This window comes from Lampetra planeri, chromosome 22 (genome assembly GCF_965212315.1).
Source record: "Lampetra planeri chromosome 22, kcLamPlan1.2.h2, whole genome shotgun sequence".
Taxonomy (NCBI): domain Eukaryota; kingdom Metazoa; phylum Chordata; class Hyperoartia; order Petromyzontiformes; family Petromyzontidae; genus Lampetra; species Lampetra planeri.
The window spans coordinates 2,790,328-2,810,451 of record NC_136128.1 but is presented as its reverse complement, the minus strand read 5'-3'; the positions used below and the strand labels follow the sequence as shown (position 1 = coordinate 2,810,451).

Sequence of the window (20,124 nt, the reverse complement as noted above, 5' to 3'; positions counted from 1 at the left end):
GGGTTATAAGGGGAAGCAGGAGGCAGCTCGGGGTCAGCGTGTGGAGTCTAGAGTCGAGACCACGTCTCGCGCCTCCGGCACGTCAGCGAACCGGAGGCCGTCTCCTTGCGCGCCGTCTGCCAGCGGCGCATGGGAGCGGGAGCGGAGCGTGAGCGTGAGCGAGCTGTGCGCGAAGCGGCAACATCGAGCGCACGGAAACGAGAGTGGAGCGGGGTCGGTGCAAAGAGAACACGGAGCTGTCCGGCCGACGAGAGATAAATAATAAAGAAGACCCGAACTAAAGATCGTCGTCGAAGTGCTTTATTACAATAATATAGGGTAAAGCATAGTCCGCGATATCACATGAGAGGCAGGCTGAACAAAGACTGAAGTGCATGGGTCGCATCAAGAAGCATCCCGCCGTGTGATGCTACGCCGAGGCAGCCGTACAACCGCTTATTCCTACTCGCACGACGTAGTGCCATTCACTCGATCACGTTATGATCAAATTCGCATCCACGTTATAAAAAAATGTGTTCCCGAACACATGCATCGCGTTATATCCAATTCGCATTATGAAAACATGCGCTACAGGAAAACATGCTGTATTAAACATTGACAATCACGGACTCACCCCAAGATGGTGTCGTGGATGTCCCCGGCGCTCAAGCAGCACCGTCCGCTGAGTCTGCGCGCCAGCGTGGCGTTACAGAACCCAACCACGGCCGAGGACGTGGCCTTCCCGGGGCACCTCGTGCACACGGCGAGCGTCTGGAGCAACACAAATAACAAAACACAATTGTGCATCAAATCAACGTTTATCTCTTCATTAAATATTTTAATCGCAGTCTAGTTTTGTACTTACGGTTTTGAAAAAATAGTGGTAGTATGAGTTATTCACGATTTGGGCTGCTAGGAAGTTTACACGCTTCTTGCCAACGACAACCTACCCATCAACCAAGACACCAACAATGAGAGTCCCCATCCCCCTTCTGGGATCGCTCTGTCATCATCCTAGAATCTCACCCAGATCCGCAATAATACTGGTAGTCGTGCAGGGAGGGATTTGGTGGGGAGGGAGGGGCTGGGTGGGGAGGGTGGGGCTGGGTGGAGAGGGGCTGGGTGGGGAGGGGCTGGGTGAGGAGGGTGGGGCTGGGTGGGGAGGGGAGGGGCTGGTCACCCCGTGGTGCCCTTATAAAACTCAACGTTTAACCTACTCACGCCGGATTGTGCCCGCCCTCACAGTCGGGCATATTTGCGAAATACACCACGCCGCCGTTGACCCTGGCCATTGACTGAGCAACCCAACGTTCCTACCAGCTCCCTCCACAGGAATGTGTTGTTGTCGAAACAGAGTATCACAACGTGGACATCCAGAATAAATGCTGAATTCGTGACCCAAACATCGCACCTCCCTGGCTTTACTCGAAGACACTGGTGGAACCATCAACTGTATTAGAACTTCAACAGGCCGCTGCGCAGATCCCCTTCATGAATTGAAAAATAAAGGCAAGCCACAGTGTGACCATGTAACCCAAACTATGCACCATATTGTAAACCACTGTAGTCTGCTCTACTTCAATGCATGAATAGCAAAACGACACAAACTCTCTCCTGAAGACCCTCGCAGCTAGCAGAGCCTTCACATTGGCACTTAGCTTCCACAAATATTGCCGAAAGCAAAAAGAGAATTAACGGTTTGGACACGGGCGCCCGGTGCTATTATCAGAAGCATGCGTTCAGCACGAGCTGTTTACAACGCTAGGCCAAAGTTGGCAGCTTGATCATGACAGATCTAACTTAATGGCAGCGTTGGCCCAACGTGAGCGTGTTTACTGGGAACCCAAGTGATTTGTTGAGCAATTATTCAAGCATGTGAGCTAGTTGAGAACCCATTTAGTCAGGTGAGAATCCATTTAAGAGCGGGTGAGAATAAAACTTGACCGGGTGAGAAACCATTCACCCAGGTGAAAACTCATGAATCCAGGATAAACCCAACCGTGTCATGTTGGAGTCTGTTAATTGGGGGGCACATAACAGACCTTAAGTCGGTACCCATCCACTGCTGGAGAAGAGCCCCGCTGCAATGATGCTACTACCATTAGCTCAGTGCATCTCTTGTCCGAACACTCATCTACTGCATGCACATGCACTTCTCGATGCTGCACTAAGGCAGGGTGGTGCCGTGGTTACAGAGCTAGACTTGTAGTTCAGAAGGTTGCGAGTGCAAATTGTGGTTGAGGAAATTACTCAACTCATCACCCCTTCTGGATCAATGAGTATTCCAGTGTGTAAAGTCAACACAGGTCATCCTATGCACAATGGTGCAACCTGGAGAATGTAGAATTTCCAATGCTGGATCAGAAATGCCCACTGCTCATTAGAGCAGGGAAACACTTAGTGCATCCATATATTAACCCTGTCCAATGTCCTCCAGTGTAAGAGACCCATTGAATTAACTGTTAATTAGGGATCCTCTTTTTTGTTGTCCATTACTGAGCTTTTCCGATGACCAAATCACCCAACGATGGGTGACCACCAAGCACAAACCGGTTGTAACAGACGGCTGCCAGGGCTATGTGGTGGGCAGCAGAGGACATTGCAGCAAAACCAATGACCAATATGCTTCTCAAAATCACAATCAGAATATGTATTCTTACTGGAGGAATCCGATGAGCTATAAAGATCGTTTTCACAGATGTTCAGTAGGGGTGGGTCAGAACGTTCCAACAATATACAAATAAAACTAAACTAAATTTCGATTTAAAGCTTTCGTGACTGCAGGGATTCATCTTCTTGGTTCTTTCGGTAAAGTCACGTAGAATTGAAATAATAAAATAATAAAAATAAAACATAATAAAATAATTCTCATGACGTTTCGGCCACAACGCAAGTAGCCGTCCTCAGGTGGAGAACAGGTCTGTCTCCTTGACAGAACAGGTCTGTCTCCTTGACAGACCTGTTCTCCTGTTCTCCACCTGAGGACGGCTACTTGCGTTGTGGCCGAAACGTCATGAGAATTATTTTATTATGTTTTATTTTTATTATTTTATTATTTCAATTCTACGTGACTTTACCGAAAGAACCAAGAAGAAAAAAAACTAAACTATCTTTTATCTTATAAGGCAAAGCCCACTGAGCTCATTTTCAAAAGCAACCTGACCACAAATGATAGCTCAACGATGTGGCTTAACATGTGTACACTTATAGCAACCAAATCATCTAAAAACACGCTCTTGTATCTGTGCTCCACACATTCACTAATCCGCACTGACGTGCACGGTGAAACCATGGTCAAATAATCCTGATGGTCAAAACAGCATGGGGAGGACCTCACTCAGTGGTGGACTAGCAGTCGCCGCCCGCTTCGCGGGTGGTGTGTATATGCTTGGTTGGTGGGGAGTTGAAAGTGGCTGGACACAATAGACATGTTTTGGTGATTGTTTTATGTTTATTTTTGTGAGGTTATATGCATTTTTATGAGACGCTCAATCGACAATATTAAAGAATGCAAGTTATTGAAATATAGAATGCAACTTATTCAAATATCTGGCAATACACGATATTCTTCGTGTACACTCCGTCTTCCTCCTCGTCGTCAGGTCCCTCAATAAGCGCCTTGATGTTGGATCTTGCCGTGACTCGCGATAGTGCCACGTACAATTGGCCGTGCGAGAAGCATGGCGTTGGTAGATATAATCCCAGGTTGTGAACAGTTTGCCCTTGCGCCTTGTTGATGGTCATCGCGAAGGCTAGGACAATGGGGAACTGTTTGCGCCGAAGTCGAAATGGGAAGTCCTTCGTGTCCAATTCGCGGCGGATATGGTTCTCAAGCAGCGAGTCCAAGACCAAGTGTGGGTACTCGGAAAGCTGCGGGAGGGCGTCAAAGTCCGACAGAGCCATCCCACCTGCCGTGAGGAACTCGTGGAGGCTGTGAAGGGTCTTGAACTTTACCATTTCTTTTATTTTCTTTGATGCTGCTAATCCTGCATAATGCACGGGTATAAGTAGTACTAATCACATACCGGCATTTCCCATATCCCCTCCCTTTGATGCTGCTAATCCTGCATAATGCACAGGCATAAGTAGTACTAATCACATACCTGCATTTACCATGAATATGCTAAATACCTCTTGATATGCAAATTCTTTTGTCAAGGCGCCCTTTCCCCCCCTTTCAACCCAGCTTATATATATGCTCCAAGCACATGTGTTGTTTCATTCAGACACTGTCGCCTCGACAGACCTGGTTTTCACCTGAGGACGGCTGCTTGCGTTGTGGCCAACACGTCGTGAGAAATGTTTTATTATGTTTTATTATTATTATTTTATTACTTCCCTTCTTCGTGACTTTACCGAAAGAACCAAGAAGATTTACCATTTCTTCTTTGTTGGGTCAGCTGGCGGTACTGGTACTCGTAATCGCGAGCCAATTCGTCGTAGAATTTATCCCAGACAGCCTTCGTATCTGCTGGCATGGAATACAGCAGAATCGTAGCGAAGAGTTGACGAAGCTGGTACGGCATCTGAAAGAGCGAGGCTTCTTCCAGACACGCAACCCATTCGCGATTGCTCTCAAGGTAGCCTGCTCGCATGGCTGCTTCCAGCGGTTTCTTTTATTTTATTCGTAACGCACCATCCATATGCGCTCCACCATCCACCATGCCCTTGCATCGCAAAGACACAGCTCCGGTGAGCGTGTGCGCCATCCACAGTGACATTGGTCAGCAATTGCACCGTTCTGATCGCACACAGGTTGGCCCCTGCATCCTCCGTCTGTATTTACACACACAGACAGATCCGCTATGGGGCCACCTATTTTTTTCGTATAAAAAATTTATTTTGTTGGTGTTTTTACGTTTACGTTTACGTATTCCCATTGTGGGTGTTTTACGCATGCATCAGATTTTTGGGTTCCTCACATATGGTATCAGAGGTGTGGGTCACTCCATTTCTCAATCGAACAATAACGGGGATCGTTTCAGTTATGACAGCTTGCAGATAGAAACATAGCATGATCGTATACTAATAATGACAGAATTGCATGTCGCAAATTGCGATATGGCTTGTGCAACGGCCAGAGAGTGACAGCGGCGGGGGCCGGGCTGCAACCTTTTTAGACAGTTTATACATTTCAAAGTGCATGGGATTGGCACTCCAAAACATGATAAATGTACAGTAACGCCAACTGCATCCGTGCCAAACATGATACGCGGACACATGCTGCATATTATGCAACACATGCCCTTAGCAGCAGCAGCATGCACAACATCTCAATTACACAACCGAAGTAGACAGCAAGCCGTCCATGGAGACGTGATCAACGTCAATACATAATAATGGTAATAAGCCGGATAAACCAAAAAGTACCCATTCTACCCATCAAACAGTCAGCTGGGTTGCCCCATGGGGGTATTGACCCATGGGCGAAACTGTAGGGGGCGCTACGCAACTGGCCGTGGTCCCGGCAGGTGAAGCTGCCAGCTCAGTCCGCTAAGACTCACTGTATAGCGACCCCTGCCTACTCGTAAGGTAAAGTTGTTTGGGGACTCCACTAATCGCAGCACGTAGCACCCATTTTTTACATAAATATACGTAATATTAGCGTAACTACCATTCGCACACTTGCATACACACCACACTCACACAGCGCAGGGTCTGTGCCCACAGTGCACTGCACCACTGCGGCGCAGACCTTGGCAGACCTATGCTATCACACAGCACTTACCTTCTGTGTGCTTCTGCATGTTTGGAAATGGACAACTGACTGACTGACGCGTGCTGCCGCCACAAAGTACGCAGGTCACTTTGAGGCAATTAAATGTAAGGGATAATTAATTAGTCCAATGAGATTGAAGGCAACACCGACAGAATTTCTCGAGCGCTGGTTTGATATGTAGGGCGGGGAACTGTGCAGGGCCACTTTGCACACACTTGTTTCGGCCCAATGAAAGATTAAGCACAGTGGTTTCAAGAGAATGGGCGCAATATTGATGGAGCTGCAAACGAAAGAGTGGTCAGTTTTGGCCACTGGGGCGTCGAACCGAACCCCACCAATAATGAACAGATTTGATTGAAAGTTCTGGAATTGAAAATGTATGCGGCTATCTGATTAGTGGAGGGTTCTTGGTTGCACCCGCGGACGTTCTTCGTTGGGGAGATATCGCCACCAGAACGCAGTGTTCGGCGGGTGCAACAGCAACACTGTACCTACAGTAGATTTTGCGTTGCGACCATCACTGTGAATATGGTGTTGCGTGAAAGTAGGTGCAATTGTTGACCGAAGAGACGCTGTTGTGCGGCAGGTTTATTTATTTATATTTGTCGAATGAAAGTGAGCTGTGGCTTTTTGCCGGCTGTTTTATAAATTTTTATCGACGAATCAGAGCTAGCTGTTTGGGCGGGTCCGTAAATAAATTAACGTCCAGATACGCACGCAGACGACCAAACCAGCGTAGTTGTTTAAGAGATTGACGATAGGGAACATTGTTTTGCTCATCAGCTGGCACCTTCTTCCAGCAGCATGCTCTGTAATCCATATGCTTACTGGTCCCAATATGAAGGCCCGATACATGGACAAATTAAAATCGATTGCAACAATTGAATTTGCCCATGAGGAGATTTAACTGCTCGGGGACGGAAGCAGGTCGATGTGAAATAAACGTGCGCTTGAAAAAGGTTTAAGCTTAAAGGAAACTCGGCTCAATCTATTTCAAACAACTTTTTCTTTCATATGACAGAAGGGAAAAGCTAACGTTTCGAAACGTCTTATAGTTGAATGCTAAGTTCTTTCAAGGAGACAGTAGACCCTGTACGGATTGCAGCGACAACGCCAGGATGTGCGTTCGTCGGTGACTCATTGGGTGGTTCTTACTTCACCACAATCGCTGTACGGCGATTCTTTGATCATCCATTTGCGGAAGGTGCACTCGCATCTCCCATGCTGCATTCGAGTGCGGTTTAAGCGAGGTCCATAATTTTCGAAGGAGAGAGAAACCCGGTGATCCCAGTCAGGTCCTCAAATGAGGTTTTTGTCTGCCACGTCCATAGCCCCCCGCGATTGCATCCAGCCGAGTGCTTGAAAACGGGCAAAACAGTTAATGGGTTACAAAACCACAACCGCTAGCACAATACAGAAATACACACAGTTATTTGACGGACCTTACATATCATATTAGGCAATGAATCTGCTTAGTTGACTGCCCTTTATTATTTTTGGGAGCTACAGCTGCCTCAGTTTTTACACATAACCTCAGGACAGCTGGAAGGTACGCATATAAGCAGAGAGCGCAGCTCACCGCAACTCAAGCCATTATCATCATACGTTACACGGTATGCATGTAATCATTCACCACATAGTGCGCAGTTGGATGGATTGTTAAGTTTCAGGATTGTGATTCAATTCAGTTCTTCATTTGCATCATCTCATTTGGACTGTTATTTTGTTTGGTTAGTCTCAATTGTCCAGTTTAGTTTGCTTTATTATCTGAAATGTAAACATTTGCAGGTGAACTGCAAATGTTTGCATCAGGACAGCAGGTCTCAACCTGTGGGGCATGCAACCCAACGACCCCCAGAAAGATTTTCATGGGATAGGGGGTACCGGCTGTGGTATGGGGAAAATGCAGGAAAAATTGTGTAGGTTTATGTGTGGGGAAAGTCAGTGCCACATTGTGATCACTCTGTATTGAGGTCATAATAAGATTATAAATATTGAAGTGGTGGAGGGGGGTGGCATGGAGACAAAGTGGTCTTCGTTGGCATGCCACTACACCAAAAAGGTTAAGAACCAGCGTTTAGAGTAAGACAGGAAATAAAAATGTGCAGTTAATTTGTAACTCATTTCCATAACATATAAATATGACCGAGGTTTTGCACCAGCTTCTCATGAACCTCAAAGACCTCCTCCATCCCGGCAGCAGCCTAGCACCCAGCCAGTGGCCCACACGCTTCATCGAAGCCCGCAACCTCCTTCAGCACGTACGTCACCAACAAACTTGCCAACACGTCACGGCCCCCACGGCCCCCACCCCCCCCCCAACTCATCCTGCTATATTGCAATCCTTTTCTTCTTGCCGATGCTGCCGAAGGATGTCTTCGCCCTAATCCAAACTATTTACATCTGGTCGTCTCCGATGAACACCCTCACAAGTTCCATATTCAAACAGTGTTCCACAGAATACTCCAGAATTCTCGCCAATCTCACCAATGCCTCTTGTACAGTTGGGCTTTTCCAATCCTCCTACAAAATTGGTCAAGTAACCCCGCTCGAGAAACCAGGATCTGTTGTTTTAGTCATCATGCGGCAATATATTGAAAAACTTTGTTAGCTTTTTTATCTTGATTTTAAGCGTTCGTGACTGCAGGAAGCCATACTCTTTGGTTCTTTCGGTAAAGTCACGTAGATATAAAATAAAATCAATCACGACGTTTCGGGCGCAACACAAGCGCCCGTCATCAGGTGGGAAAGCATGATCTGCTGCTTTATAAAACAGAGGTATTGGAATTAACCAGCAAATACAGGGTAAACAATGGCAAGCTTTGCTGTAATAATGCAAATAACTTGTATTACATATATAACAAATACTAATTTCTAAATGTAAATGGATACTTTTCTAAATTCTCAAGTATTCAAATGTAACGCTCATGAGAAATGGCGGAAATTAATGACTTAAAAAAAAACCTACAGCACAATAGTCCAACAGACAATTCTCTTCCCCGTTTCACACATGGAGTCTCAGTTTTGCTTAACACATCATAGGGTGTCTGCCCCCTGTCGGAGAAGCAGGTTTTCAGGTTTACCGAGAAGTTGGTGTCGGCCCTGTCACCGATGACTGCACAACGACACTTAGGAGCCATTAATGCAGAGCCTATCACCAAATCACCCAGAATGGGGCCAACCTCAATAGATATCAGAAACCAAGCAAGGCTGAGCCTTGACGGTGCTGGGATTATTCCACTCTTGGTATGGCAGTAATATGTTCAATGCAAATGGCGAGTTCTGCTAGCCATGAGAGCTTCAGGAGAAAGTTTGTGTATTTTGATCTTCCTCTGTTGAAGCAGCGCAGACTACATTGGTTAAATTTTAAAGCTTTCGTGACTGCAGGGATTCATATTCTTGGTTCTTTCGGTAAAGTCATGTAGAAGGGAAATAATAAAATAATTAAAAACCATTATTTCCCTCCTACGTGACTTTACCGTAGAAGGGAAATAATAAAATAATTATTCCCCTTCTACGTGACTTTACCGAATGAACCAAGAATACATTGGTTTACTCATAATAACGTTTTTCTTGGGGTTACATCGCGTAAATATAAATGTGTTGTTAACCCACCACCACCACCCGACGAAGCCAAACAGTAAGGTTTGTCACGTAAACAAAACATGTCAATTAGTTACTACTTCAGCACACCGGTCTGTTGGAGAGTAAATCCACAACATTTACAATTTGAGTGCGACGCTTTTCTGGTAATTACAACCAGCTTCCCCATAGCACGTTATTATATGGTCCATAGTTAGAGATGCATGACCACAATCACACTATTCTGGCTTGTTTTTAATTTTCCTTTTAGAAAGGAGATGTGTACATTGGCCTATTGATGTTTGTGATCCGGCTGATGGAGGAATGCAAAAGCCAGGAGGTGCGATGTGAGCATGAGGATGACTAATTGACATGCATTAAACAGATGTTGTAAGCCGTTAAAGAAGAAGTCGCTCACATATAGTAAACGCTGCAGTAGAAGATGTAATCTGTCAATGTAAGTCTCTCGGCAAAACAAATCTGAAATGAAATGCTACTCGTTGAGGATGGATAGATGATGATACAATGATAGATGAGACAACCAAGAAGTAATGACTCCGTGGTTTGATGAAACTATTAAGAGACTGAATGACGCTGACAGGAGCTGCTGATAAATGATACTACACCAGGTTGAACGCTGACCACATAACTGACGATGCCCACAGACATGACCCTCAGCAGTTACAGCTAATTTGATTTAAGGCAGCTGGTTGACTACTTATCGCTATGCCATGCAAATATTGGTCACCTGCTTGAAATGCCTCCTAAATGCAAAGAACAAAAGAATTGCCGATACAAACTCAGAACACATTCTCTTCTAATGTATCACATCAAGACGAAACTTAATTCTAAACAGCAATCCCCTTTCTTATTATTCATAATTGCTGTCTTTCAAGTAATTTTCCAACTCCCTTACCTGTGCTGATCAAGATATAGGGGCGCCACAGTGGCAAAATGTTAACTATCTCACCTGGTATACAGGAGGTCGTGGATTCGATCCTGACCCTGACACCTATATATTTAATAGTTAGCATGTTATCCCCGTGGTCATGTGGAATTTTCTCCGGGTCCTCGGGTTTTTTCCTCCACATTAGAAACATGTGTTTAGAGTATTTGGCTGCTATAAATGTCTACATGACAAGCCACTTCATGAAGCTATCATTTATGGTCAGGTCGTTTCTGAAAAAAAGCAATATAGCTCAGTAGGACTTACCTAGTAAAATAAAAGTTTTGTTTTAGTTTCAGTTTTTTTGTCATAGAAAAATACCAAATCCCATTTATAACAGTGCTTTCCTAGTTCGTGCTGACCATAACATTAACATCCAGCACCTCCGATTGGCACGGTTGGCTACGTACGGTGCGAAATAAGTTCAACATACATACTAACATTTCCATCTCTCTGCTCTTTCCCTGTAAACTAATGGTAACCATTCAGGTCCTATGATTGGTCAAGCTCCCCTCCATGTCCCTTGCACATAATTGGCTGCCCTTGCATCTGTATCTATGAATCCCCCGCCTCCCATCACGTGCTCTCATTGGCTACCTGGGCGGAGTTCGTCCTGCAGACAGCCAATCAGCATCGTTAACGCAACACGGACTACAGTAAAAATAATTCAAATGTACAATGCACATTCAATCCTAGGATCCCAATGTGCAATGCATGAAAAGCAGGAAATAATAATCAGAACCAGGGCAACCAACCAAACTAAACAGGGAAGACCAGTTTTTAGAGATGAGTTTTCAAAGCAGACTTTAATATATCTACCGAATTCAATAACCTGGTTTCAAGTGGCAAGGTCGTTCCATAGTTGTGGTGCCACGCTAACAAAAGCCCAATCACCGAAAGAGTGCAAACTAGACCTGGGAGTGCTGAACAGTTGGAGATCGGAAAATCTTCAGGACTGTGATGTAATATATAAATGTATTAGTTCCTGCAAGTAATGTGGGGTAAGACCTGTTAAAGCCTTATAGGTTATTAGCATTATCTTAAAATCCACTTGGAATTTTACTGATCGCCAATGAAGAGAGAACTGGTGCAATGTGTTCACGGAATCGTGTATGTGCAAGCACTATAGGAGCTGCGTTCTGAACAAGCTAAAGTCTGCCCAGTATTTTGCTCGGAATCCCAACAAGTACTTCGTTGCATTAATCAAGTCGGGATAACACAAAAGCACGGACCAGTCTCTCCAAGTCAGCCTCAGAGGATAAAGACTGATCAAACTGAACACCAAGGTTTCCGTGCTCACCTGTGGGGCAGACATCGTGACCATCCATCAACACACGAGGCGAACCAATTTTAGAAAGATGCAGAGGGGAGGCGATGACTATGACTTCAGTTTTATCGGCATTGAGTAGCAGAACGTTTTGGCGCAACCATGAATGCACGACTCTTAGTGATGCAGACAACGCAGAAGAAGCTGCTGCATAGTCTGGTTCTAACCAGATATAAATTTGAGTGTCATGTGCATAGCAATGGTAGGATAAACAAAAATATTGGAGCAAAATACCCAAGTGCCATGTAGATGATAAAAAGTGATGGGCCAAGCACAGATCCCTGCAGAACACCACAGAGAACCAGTCTAATTGACGAAGTACCTTCGACTTTGTAAGTTAGAGTGGAACCACAACAAAGCTATGCCAGAGATACCCATTGAAACTTCCAGTCGCTCAAGGAGAACTCTGATCAATGGAGACAAATGCCACACTTAGATCTGGCAGAATGAGGAGGCTGACAAAGCCTTTATCTGCTGACAAAAGTAAATAATTGACCACCCTTACCAGATCAGTCTCGGTGCTATGTGCTGGTCTGGACGCCGATTGAAAGTGGTCAAATAGATCGTTTGAGGACATGTGCTGATGTAAAGGAGTGACGTCCGCTCGTTCCAGAATCGTAGACAAATACAGAAGGTGAGATAATGGGCGAACATTTTCCATAAGCTCGGGATCAAGACCCGACTTTTAAAAATTGGGGTGACCGCAGCTTTCTTAAAAATGTCAGGAACTGTGCTGGTTTTGAGGGACCTGTTGAGAAGACTGATGATGAACGGCCCCATTGCAGCCTAGAAGGGAAGGGATCAAGTGGAGAGCTGGTCAGTCGGAGACCGCAAATAAAGAGATGAGTTCCGCAGTTGAAATTGCGGGAAACTCAGTCAACAATGTGCCCTCGAACTGAGCCAGAGGCAAGTAGGAAAGAGAGGGGACAGAGGGAAGAAACAGTAATTTGGACTGGACCATTTAATATTTATCGTGAAAAAAACTGTTTAAGATATTTAGTACAGAAATCAGCAGATAAGTGGGAGATTACGTTTGGTTCCTTACTCAACTAGTTGACTGGTACATGAAAATAATGTTTGTTACCACTGTTTGCAATGCGACCTGCAATGTAGGTGGATTTAGCCAAGGCAATGTTGTTAATGCATCGACAATCAGAATATTTATTTATAGTGAAGGAATGCGATCAGCTATGAGGCTCTTTTTCACAAATGTTCAGTAAGGGCGGGTAAGAACTATACAACAAACAATGCATAAACACGATGGGTGCAAACTAAAGCAAAGGTAAACAAATCACTTAAAATATACAAATAAAACACAATTTTTGTTTTTATCTTACCCAGGTAAAGCCCACTGAGCTATATAGATTATTGTTCAGAAACGACCTGGACACAAATGAGAGCTCAACGAAGTGGATTATCACGTGGAAATATATAGCAGCCAAAACACAATAAACGCACGTTGATTCTAAATGTGGAGGGGCAAAACCCGGAGGACCTGGAAAAAAATCCACGCGACCACGGGGAGAGAAACACGCAAACTCCAACTATACAGCAGCAGGCGTCAGGATCGGGATCGAACCCACGACCTCATGTATACCAGGCGAGGTAATTGCCATTCGTCTGTTGAAGGGGGCACATACTATAGTGGTTTACAAAGTGCCACAGTTTGGGTTGCAAGACCACAATCGCACTACCGTGGCTTGTACCTTAAATTGTTTCATTTATGAAGATGTTGCGCAACGGGCCTGTTGATGTCCCGATGGATATTGATGTGGAATCCCGGAATGGATTCCAATAATTTCTTTGTTAAGTTACTGAATCGATTCTATTTTGGTACCAATTGGGGTCACTCACACCCCACGATAGATGCCCAAATCTTTTGATCGAAATTGCACATTTATTTATTTCATTAATTCGACACGTAACAGTGTACAGTATTTAATAAGCATCTTAAAAAATCCGTTGTTGAATGTACACTCGACTACAAGCGCCGTCGAGTCTCATGTCAACGTCAGGTATCACAACACATTCAGAACATTCGGCTCGTTCTAATCACTTAATTATTGAAATTGTCCATGCTGCATTAATCGAACGATAATATATTTTAAAGCTAAATAAATGCTCTGTAAGACCTGTTTAGTTGAAATCGAAATCCGAATCGATTCCATCAGATTCGATATTATGAATCGAATTCGGAATCGAAAGCACAGGGAGGTCCAGATGTTTTATGACCCCCATTTAATTCTCTAAAACTTAACATTTGTTAAAGAAAGGTTTATTTAAACCAGAAGTTAATATGCGGGGGTGGGGGGGGAAGAAACATGTTACGGGTCAATTAATTGGGGGGGAGGGGGGGTCACAAGACATTGGACCGACCTGTACTACAATAATCTAGTGATGAGCCACCACCGATGTCCAAGGCAGGAGGCGGGTGCGACATTCAGGAGGGGCTCGAACAAGCACGCCGCTGTTGTTGTTTATTCTGGCCTCACTCTGTTCGCACAGCAGCGTTCTGCCGCCCGATCTGTGCGAGTGAGATCTGATCCTTGGATTTGGTGGTGGTCGTGGTGAGGCAGAGATTCCGGGGTTGACGAGTAAAGTTGTTTTCGTTGGTTAAGGGGCCGTTCATAAATGACGTCACGCGATTTTGGACGATTTTTGACCTCCCCCCCCCCCTTGTCACACGACGTCACAAAGTCAGACCCCCCCCACTCAAATATGACGTCACAAAGCTCTGCCCCCACCCCCCAAATTAAAGTATGCTTCAAATCGCTTTAAACTATTGTCATTGTAGTGCGTATTTAATGTGGCGCTGCACTCTGATGTTGTAGGAGAAAACATTTTAAAGTTGCGCATTTTGATGTGACGTCACATTTCTCAACCCCCCCCCCCCCCCTAGGTGCGTGACGTCATTTATGGACGGGCCCCTAAGAACCCCGCGTACCCCCAACACCGTCTCGCAGTTCGGGGGGGGGGGGGTTGTGGATTGGTGTCAAAGTGTCGACGTTCCGGTCCACAAGCCACATGGCTCCCACCATCCCGGCCACGTCACCGCGGCACTTGTGCCAGGCTAGGTGCACTCCGAGGCGTCTACGCGAAGTAGCTCCGAGCTCGCGTGGCCGTGAGCGTCCTTGCCGCCACCCGCGGGGCGACAGCCTTCACAGCTCCACCACCAGCACCACCACCACCAGCAGAGCCGGCCCAGCCACTAAGCGACCCTTGCAATTGCAAAGGGCCCCGTGGCCAGCAGAGGACCCCCTAGAGTCACTGCTAGCTAGTGGGTGAAAAAAATCATACATCAAAGGGGCCTCCAACCAAATTTTTCTTAGGGCCCCCAAAGGTCTAGGGCCGGTTCTGACCACCAGCACCACCAGCACACCACCACCAGCACCACCACCCTAGCACCACCACCCTAGCACCACAACCAGCCCCACCACCACCAGCCCCACCACCACCACAAGCCCCACCACCACCACCAGCCCCACCAGCACCACCACCCTAGCACCACCACCAGCCCCACCACCACCACCAGCCCCACCACCAGCACCACCACCAGCACCATCACCAACAGCACCACCACCACCAGCACCACCACCAGCAGCACCACCACCAGCCCCACCACCACCACCAGCACCACCAGCACCACCAGCCCCACCAGCCCCACCACCACCAGCCCCACCACCACCAGCACCACCAGCACCAGCACCACCAGCAGCACCACCACCACCTGCACCACCACCACCACCAGCCCCAGCACCACCACCACCAGCCCCACCACCAGCACCACCACCACCAGCCCTACCACCAGCACCACCACCACCAGCCCCACCACCAGCACCACCACGACCAGCACCACCACCAGCACCACCACCAGCACCACCACCACCACCACCACCAGCCCCACCACCAGAACCAGCACCACCACCACCAGCACCACCACCAGCACCACCACCACCAGCCCACCACCACCACCACCAGCCCCACCACCACCAGCACCACCACCTGCACCACCAGCATCACCACCACCAGCCCCAGCACCACCAGCCCCAGCACCACCACCACCAGCCCCACCACCAGCACCACCACCACCTGCACCACCACCACCAGCCCCACCACCACCACCACCTGCACCACCACCACCAGCCCCAGCACCACCAGCCCCACCACCAGCACCACCACCACCTGCACCACCACCAGCCCCACCACCACCAGCACCACCACCTGCACCACCACCACCAGCCCCACCACCAGCACCACCACGACCAGCACCACCACCATCACCACCACCACCAGCCCCACCAGCACCACCACCAGCACCACCACCAGCCCCACCACCACACCACCACCAGCCCCACCAGCACCACCACCAGCACCACCAGCACCACCACCACCACACCACCACTACACCGGCGTGTGTGTGATTGGGAGGCGGTTGTTGACGGCAGGGTTGGAGGAGGGGGTAGTGGCGTGAGGCGATTGTGGTGGTGGTGGGGAGTTGAGGAGCGGTGCTGCGAGGGGGTCTCACTTCGGCATGCGCCATCGTCGTCCAGTGCCCTGCGAGCGCGACGTAGCAGAGAAGAAGCAGCAGCGAGGAGGAGGAAGCGGCGGCGGCGCTCTCCGTTGCGGCCATTGTCGGCGCGTCTCGGTGTTTAGCTTCGCGTCTCACGTGACTCGCGCTCGGGTGACGTCACCCCCCCCCCCTCAACAGCCTCCAACAGCTCCCCCCTCCCACAGCCCCCCCCCCAACTGCCTCCCCCCTCCCACAGCCCCCCAACTGCCTCCCCCTCCCACAACCCCCCCCCCAACAGCCTCCCCCCTCCCACAGCCCCCCAACTGCCTCCCCCTCCCACAGCCCCCCCCCCCAACAGCCCCCCCACCCCAACTGCCCCCCTCCCACACCCTACACCCTCCCGCAGCCCCCCCCCAACTGCCTCCCCCTCCCACAGCCCCCCCCCCCAACTGCTTCCCTCCTCCCGCAGCCCCCCCAACTGCCTCCCCCCCCCCACAACCCCCCCCCACCAACAGCCTCCCCCTCCCACACCCCCCCCCCCAACTGATTCCCCCCCCCACACCCCCCCTCCCCACCAACAGCATCAGTCACGGCGTCATCCCCGCTCGTCATTCTCTCCACACGAGGAGTGGCACCGCCGTCGATCTCACGGCCCACTCGTTTAGATCCAAGCAGTGGATTCAACTGCACTGACCTTTTGCAATGGAGTTGTATTTCTCCCTTTTGTTTTCGCCAGGCGGTAAAACAATATCCACACGGACCATCGCGGAGAAGTATGGTCAGAGAGAAATAAACTCGGCCCTTATCCAGCAGTGGGTGGACAAAAATATCTCTACGGTACACATGTTGATTAAAAATCAGGGGTGTAATTGTACATTAATTAGACCACTGCAGCCACGAGAGAGAGGCACTACAAAGCACCACACTTTTAAACACAGTATTGTAGATATAAGGACTGTAATCAAATCTTGAATTGCTGTCCCCACTGTGATAATCGAGTGTGACAGATCCATTGTTAAAAAGCACAGGACGTCACTCTGTCTATTTTGTATTGTATCGTGTAAGTTATTAACATGACAACACCATACTCTTTGGTTCTTTCGGTAAAGTCACGTAGGTGAAAATAAACAAATCAAATAAAAAATGAAAACAACTAAATTAAATCACGACGTTTCGGGCGCAACACAAGCGTCCTTTATCGCGTTGCGCCCGAAAGGTCGTGATTTAATGTTTTCATTTTTTTATTTGTATTTTATTATTTTCACCTACGTGACTTTACCGAAAGAACCAAAGAGTATGGATCATTGCAGTCACGAAAACTTCAAATCTAGAAATGACAACACCACCTTCACTCTCATTATAGATCATCAGTACAATATCGCCTAAATATCCCTCTGTTATAAATTGTGCCTTTGAATCCTCGAAAAAAGATGAATTGGCACAGTGTTATACTTGGAATGTGTTTACTTCTGCACTCGCTGATAATTACCATAAAACATGCCGACCGAGCTAGATATGTAAACGCAACATTATACTGGTAGGAACCACCAGGTTACACCAGCCCACAGGGGATTATTGTGTCCGTCCATCCGTCCGTCGTGCAGGGAGGGGCGGGGGTGGGGAGGGTGGGGCTGGGTGGGGAGGGGAGGGGCTGGGTAGGGAGGGTTGGGCTGGGTGAGGGGTCGGAGGGGTGGGGCTGGGTGGGGAGGGGCTGGGTGTGGAGGGGAGGGTGGGGAGGGGCTGGATGGGGGGTGGGAGGGGTGGGGCTGGGCTGGGTGGGGAGGGGCTGGTCACCCCGTGGTGCCCTTATAAAACTCAACGTTTAACCTACTCACGCCGGCTTGTGCCCGCCCTCACAGTCGGGCATATTTGCGGAATACACCACGCCGCCGTTGACCCTGGCCATTGACCGAGCAACCCAACGTTCCTACCAGCTCCCTCCGCAAGAATGTGTTTCACAGGATGGCAGGGCCATCTTATCGGTGTTCTCACACGGACAGTGGCCAATCGAGAGTGGTGGCTACGTCCCATCGGGGAGCTCTTCAGACTAACGGTGGGTAAATCCCACAATAACCCCGTGTGTGCGCTCTCTCGTACATATGGGGCCGTCCATAAATGACGTCACGCCATTTTGGACGATTTTTGACCCCCAACCCCCTTCGTCACACGGCGTCACAAAAAGTCAGACCCCCCCCCCCTCAAATATGACGCCACAAAGCTCTGCCCCCCCCTCCCCCAAAAATAAAACATGCTTCAAATCGCTTTAGACTATTGTCATTGTAGTGCTATTTAATGTGGCGCTGCACTCTGATGTTGTAGGAGAAAACATTTATTTAAAAGTCTATTTAATGAAGTAGAACGTGTTGTCTATATTTATTCAAAGTTGCGCATTTTGATGTGACGTCACGTTTCTCAAACCCCCCCCCCCTTCGTCACACATCGTCACAAATGTCTGACCCCCACCCCTAGGTGCGTGACGTAATTTATGGACGGACCCTATACGACAAAGCGCATCTGAAGATGTGCTTCTGCGGCAGTCCGGATGGCTCTTCCTGCCGATATTAGGAAGCCGCTGGGAGCGATGCACTTTTAAATCACCGAGTTTGAAACCTCGTTCCTTTAGAACTGCTTTGCGTTTTGTCTGATGTCCTTCCCCCGCACCTCCGACGATCACGGTTGGCTATGTACAGGTGCGAAAGAAGTTCAACATACGTGAGAAAAGTGTTACCTGTTTATTGTTATTGACGTTTTATAAGGCACAGCAGACCCAACAAAGGGCTTCAGAGTGCCGTAAAGAGAATAAGAAAAAACATAGAAATAGCTTTAGTTTGTCTGACATATGGTGGGAAAGAAGGGGGCTTCTAGCTTATTTCTAAAATGGGAACATCTCAGCAGTCAGGCGCAGTTTGTCAGGCAGTGCCTTCCAAATCTGAGGGCCAAGGACCGAAAAGGCCCGAGCTCTGAAACGTTTTTTTGTTGCCGAAAGCGCGGCTGACAGAAATAGCATGGTCAGGGTGTGTGAGGACCTCAAACTCCAAGGATTGTAAAAAGCTGCACAGTCTATTGGTCAAATATTGAGGCAATTGCTGACAGAGTGCTTTGTGAATTAAGCACAATAATTTGAATCGTGCACGGAGCTCAATTGGAAGCCAGTTGCAGATCGAGTAAAGTTTGGGGTTTTGGGTCCCGACGAGAATGGTTGGTCAGTCAATAGTCGCGCAGAGGCGTTCAGAACGTCCTGGAGTAGTCTAACTCGACACCGTGAATGACCCACGTTAAAGGCATTGCCATAGTCGAGACGAGGATGTTCCAAGGGTATTCAGCACCTAAGCTCAATCTCCGTCAAGACGGGAAAGTTTGCTATGTTTGTCCATACACACGGGTTTTTACTACTTATTTTATCTTGGGCAGAACCGACAGTGACTTACCCAACACCAAGCCACGACTCTTAGTCACATTTACTCGTCGGGGTGCCATTCCATTGGCTGTTAAAGACGCTGCCATGAGCCTCAGCCCAACAAGTTTAGACTCCTGCTCAACCAGAAAACACACTCCTGCGGAGGGAGCTGGTAGAAACGTTGGGTTGCTCGGTCAATGGCCAGGGTCAACGGCGTCGTGGTGTATTCCGCAAATATGCCCGACTGTGAGGGCGGGCACAAGCCGGCGTGAGTAGGTTAAACGTTGAGTTTTATAAGGGCACTACGGGGTGACCAGCGCCTCCCCACCCAGGCCCACCCCTCCCACCCCCCACCCAGCCCCACCCTCCTCACCCAGCCCCTCCCCACCCTCCCCTCCCCACCCAGCCCCTCCCTCCTCACCCAGCACCTCTCTGTACGGCGGACGGACGGACACAATAATCCCCTGTGGGCTGGTGTAACCAGGAGGTTCCTACCAGTAATATTCTGAATTGTCTGGATTGAGTTTCAGACAGCTGTCAGACATCCAACTGTTAATATCCAACAGTCCAGCGGGGAGGGTAGTGGAATTCTGTTTGTCCCGCATGTCAAGATATACCCGAGTGTCATCGGCATACTGGTGAAAAGAAACGCCACGTGCTCTGA

At 48.3% G+C, this 20,124-nt stretch overlaps 1 protein-coding gene across 4 annotated transcripts in view; it reads right to left on the bottom strand.

Annotated features, from left to right (window-relative positions):
• Positions 1-16,235, bottom strand: part of ATRAID (all-trans retinoic acid induced differentiation factor) — a 40,225-nt gene extending 23,990 nt beyond the window's left edge. The window contains exons 1-2 of one of the 4 annotated variants that reach the window (XM_078604256.1): positions 16,079-16,235; positions 614-750 (exon numbers count right to left, since the gene is read on the bottom strand). In XM_078604256.1, coding sequence (XP_078460382.1) covers positions 614-750; positions 16,079-16,183 — 242 coding nt within the window. In that variant the 5' untranslated portion in view covers positions 16,184-16,235. The remainder of the gene's footprint in view (positions 1-613; positions 751-16,078) is intronic. The other 3 variants (XM_078604255.1, XM_078604259.1, XM_078604257.1) reach the window with 3 other exon arrangements.
• Positions 16,236-20,124: the final 3,889 nt, after the last annotated feature.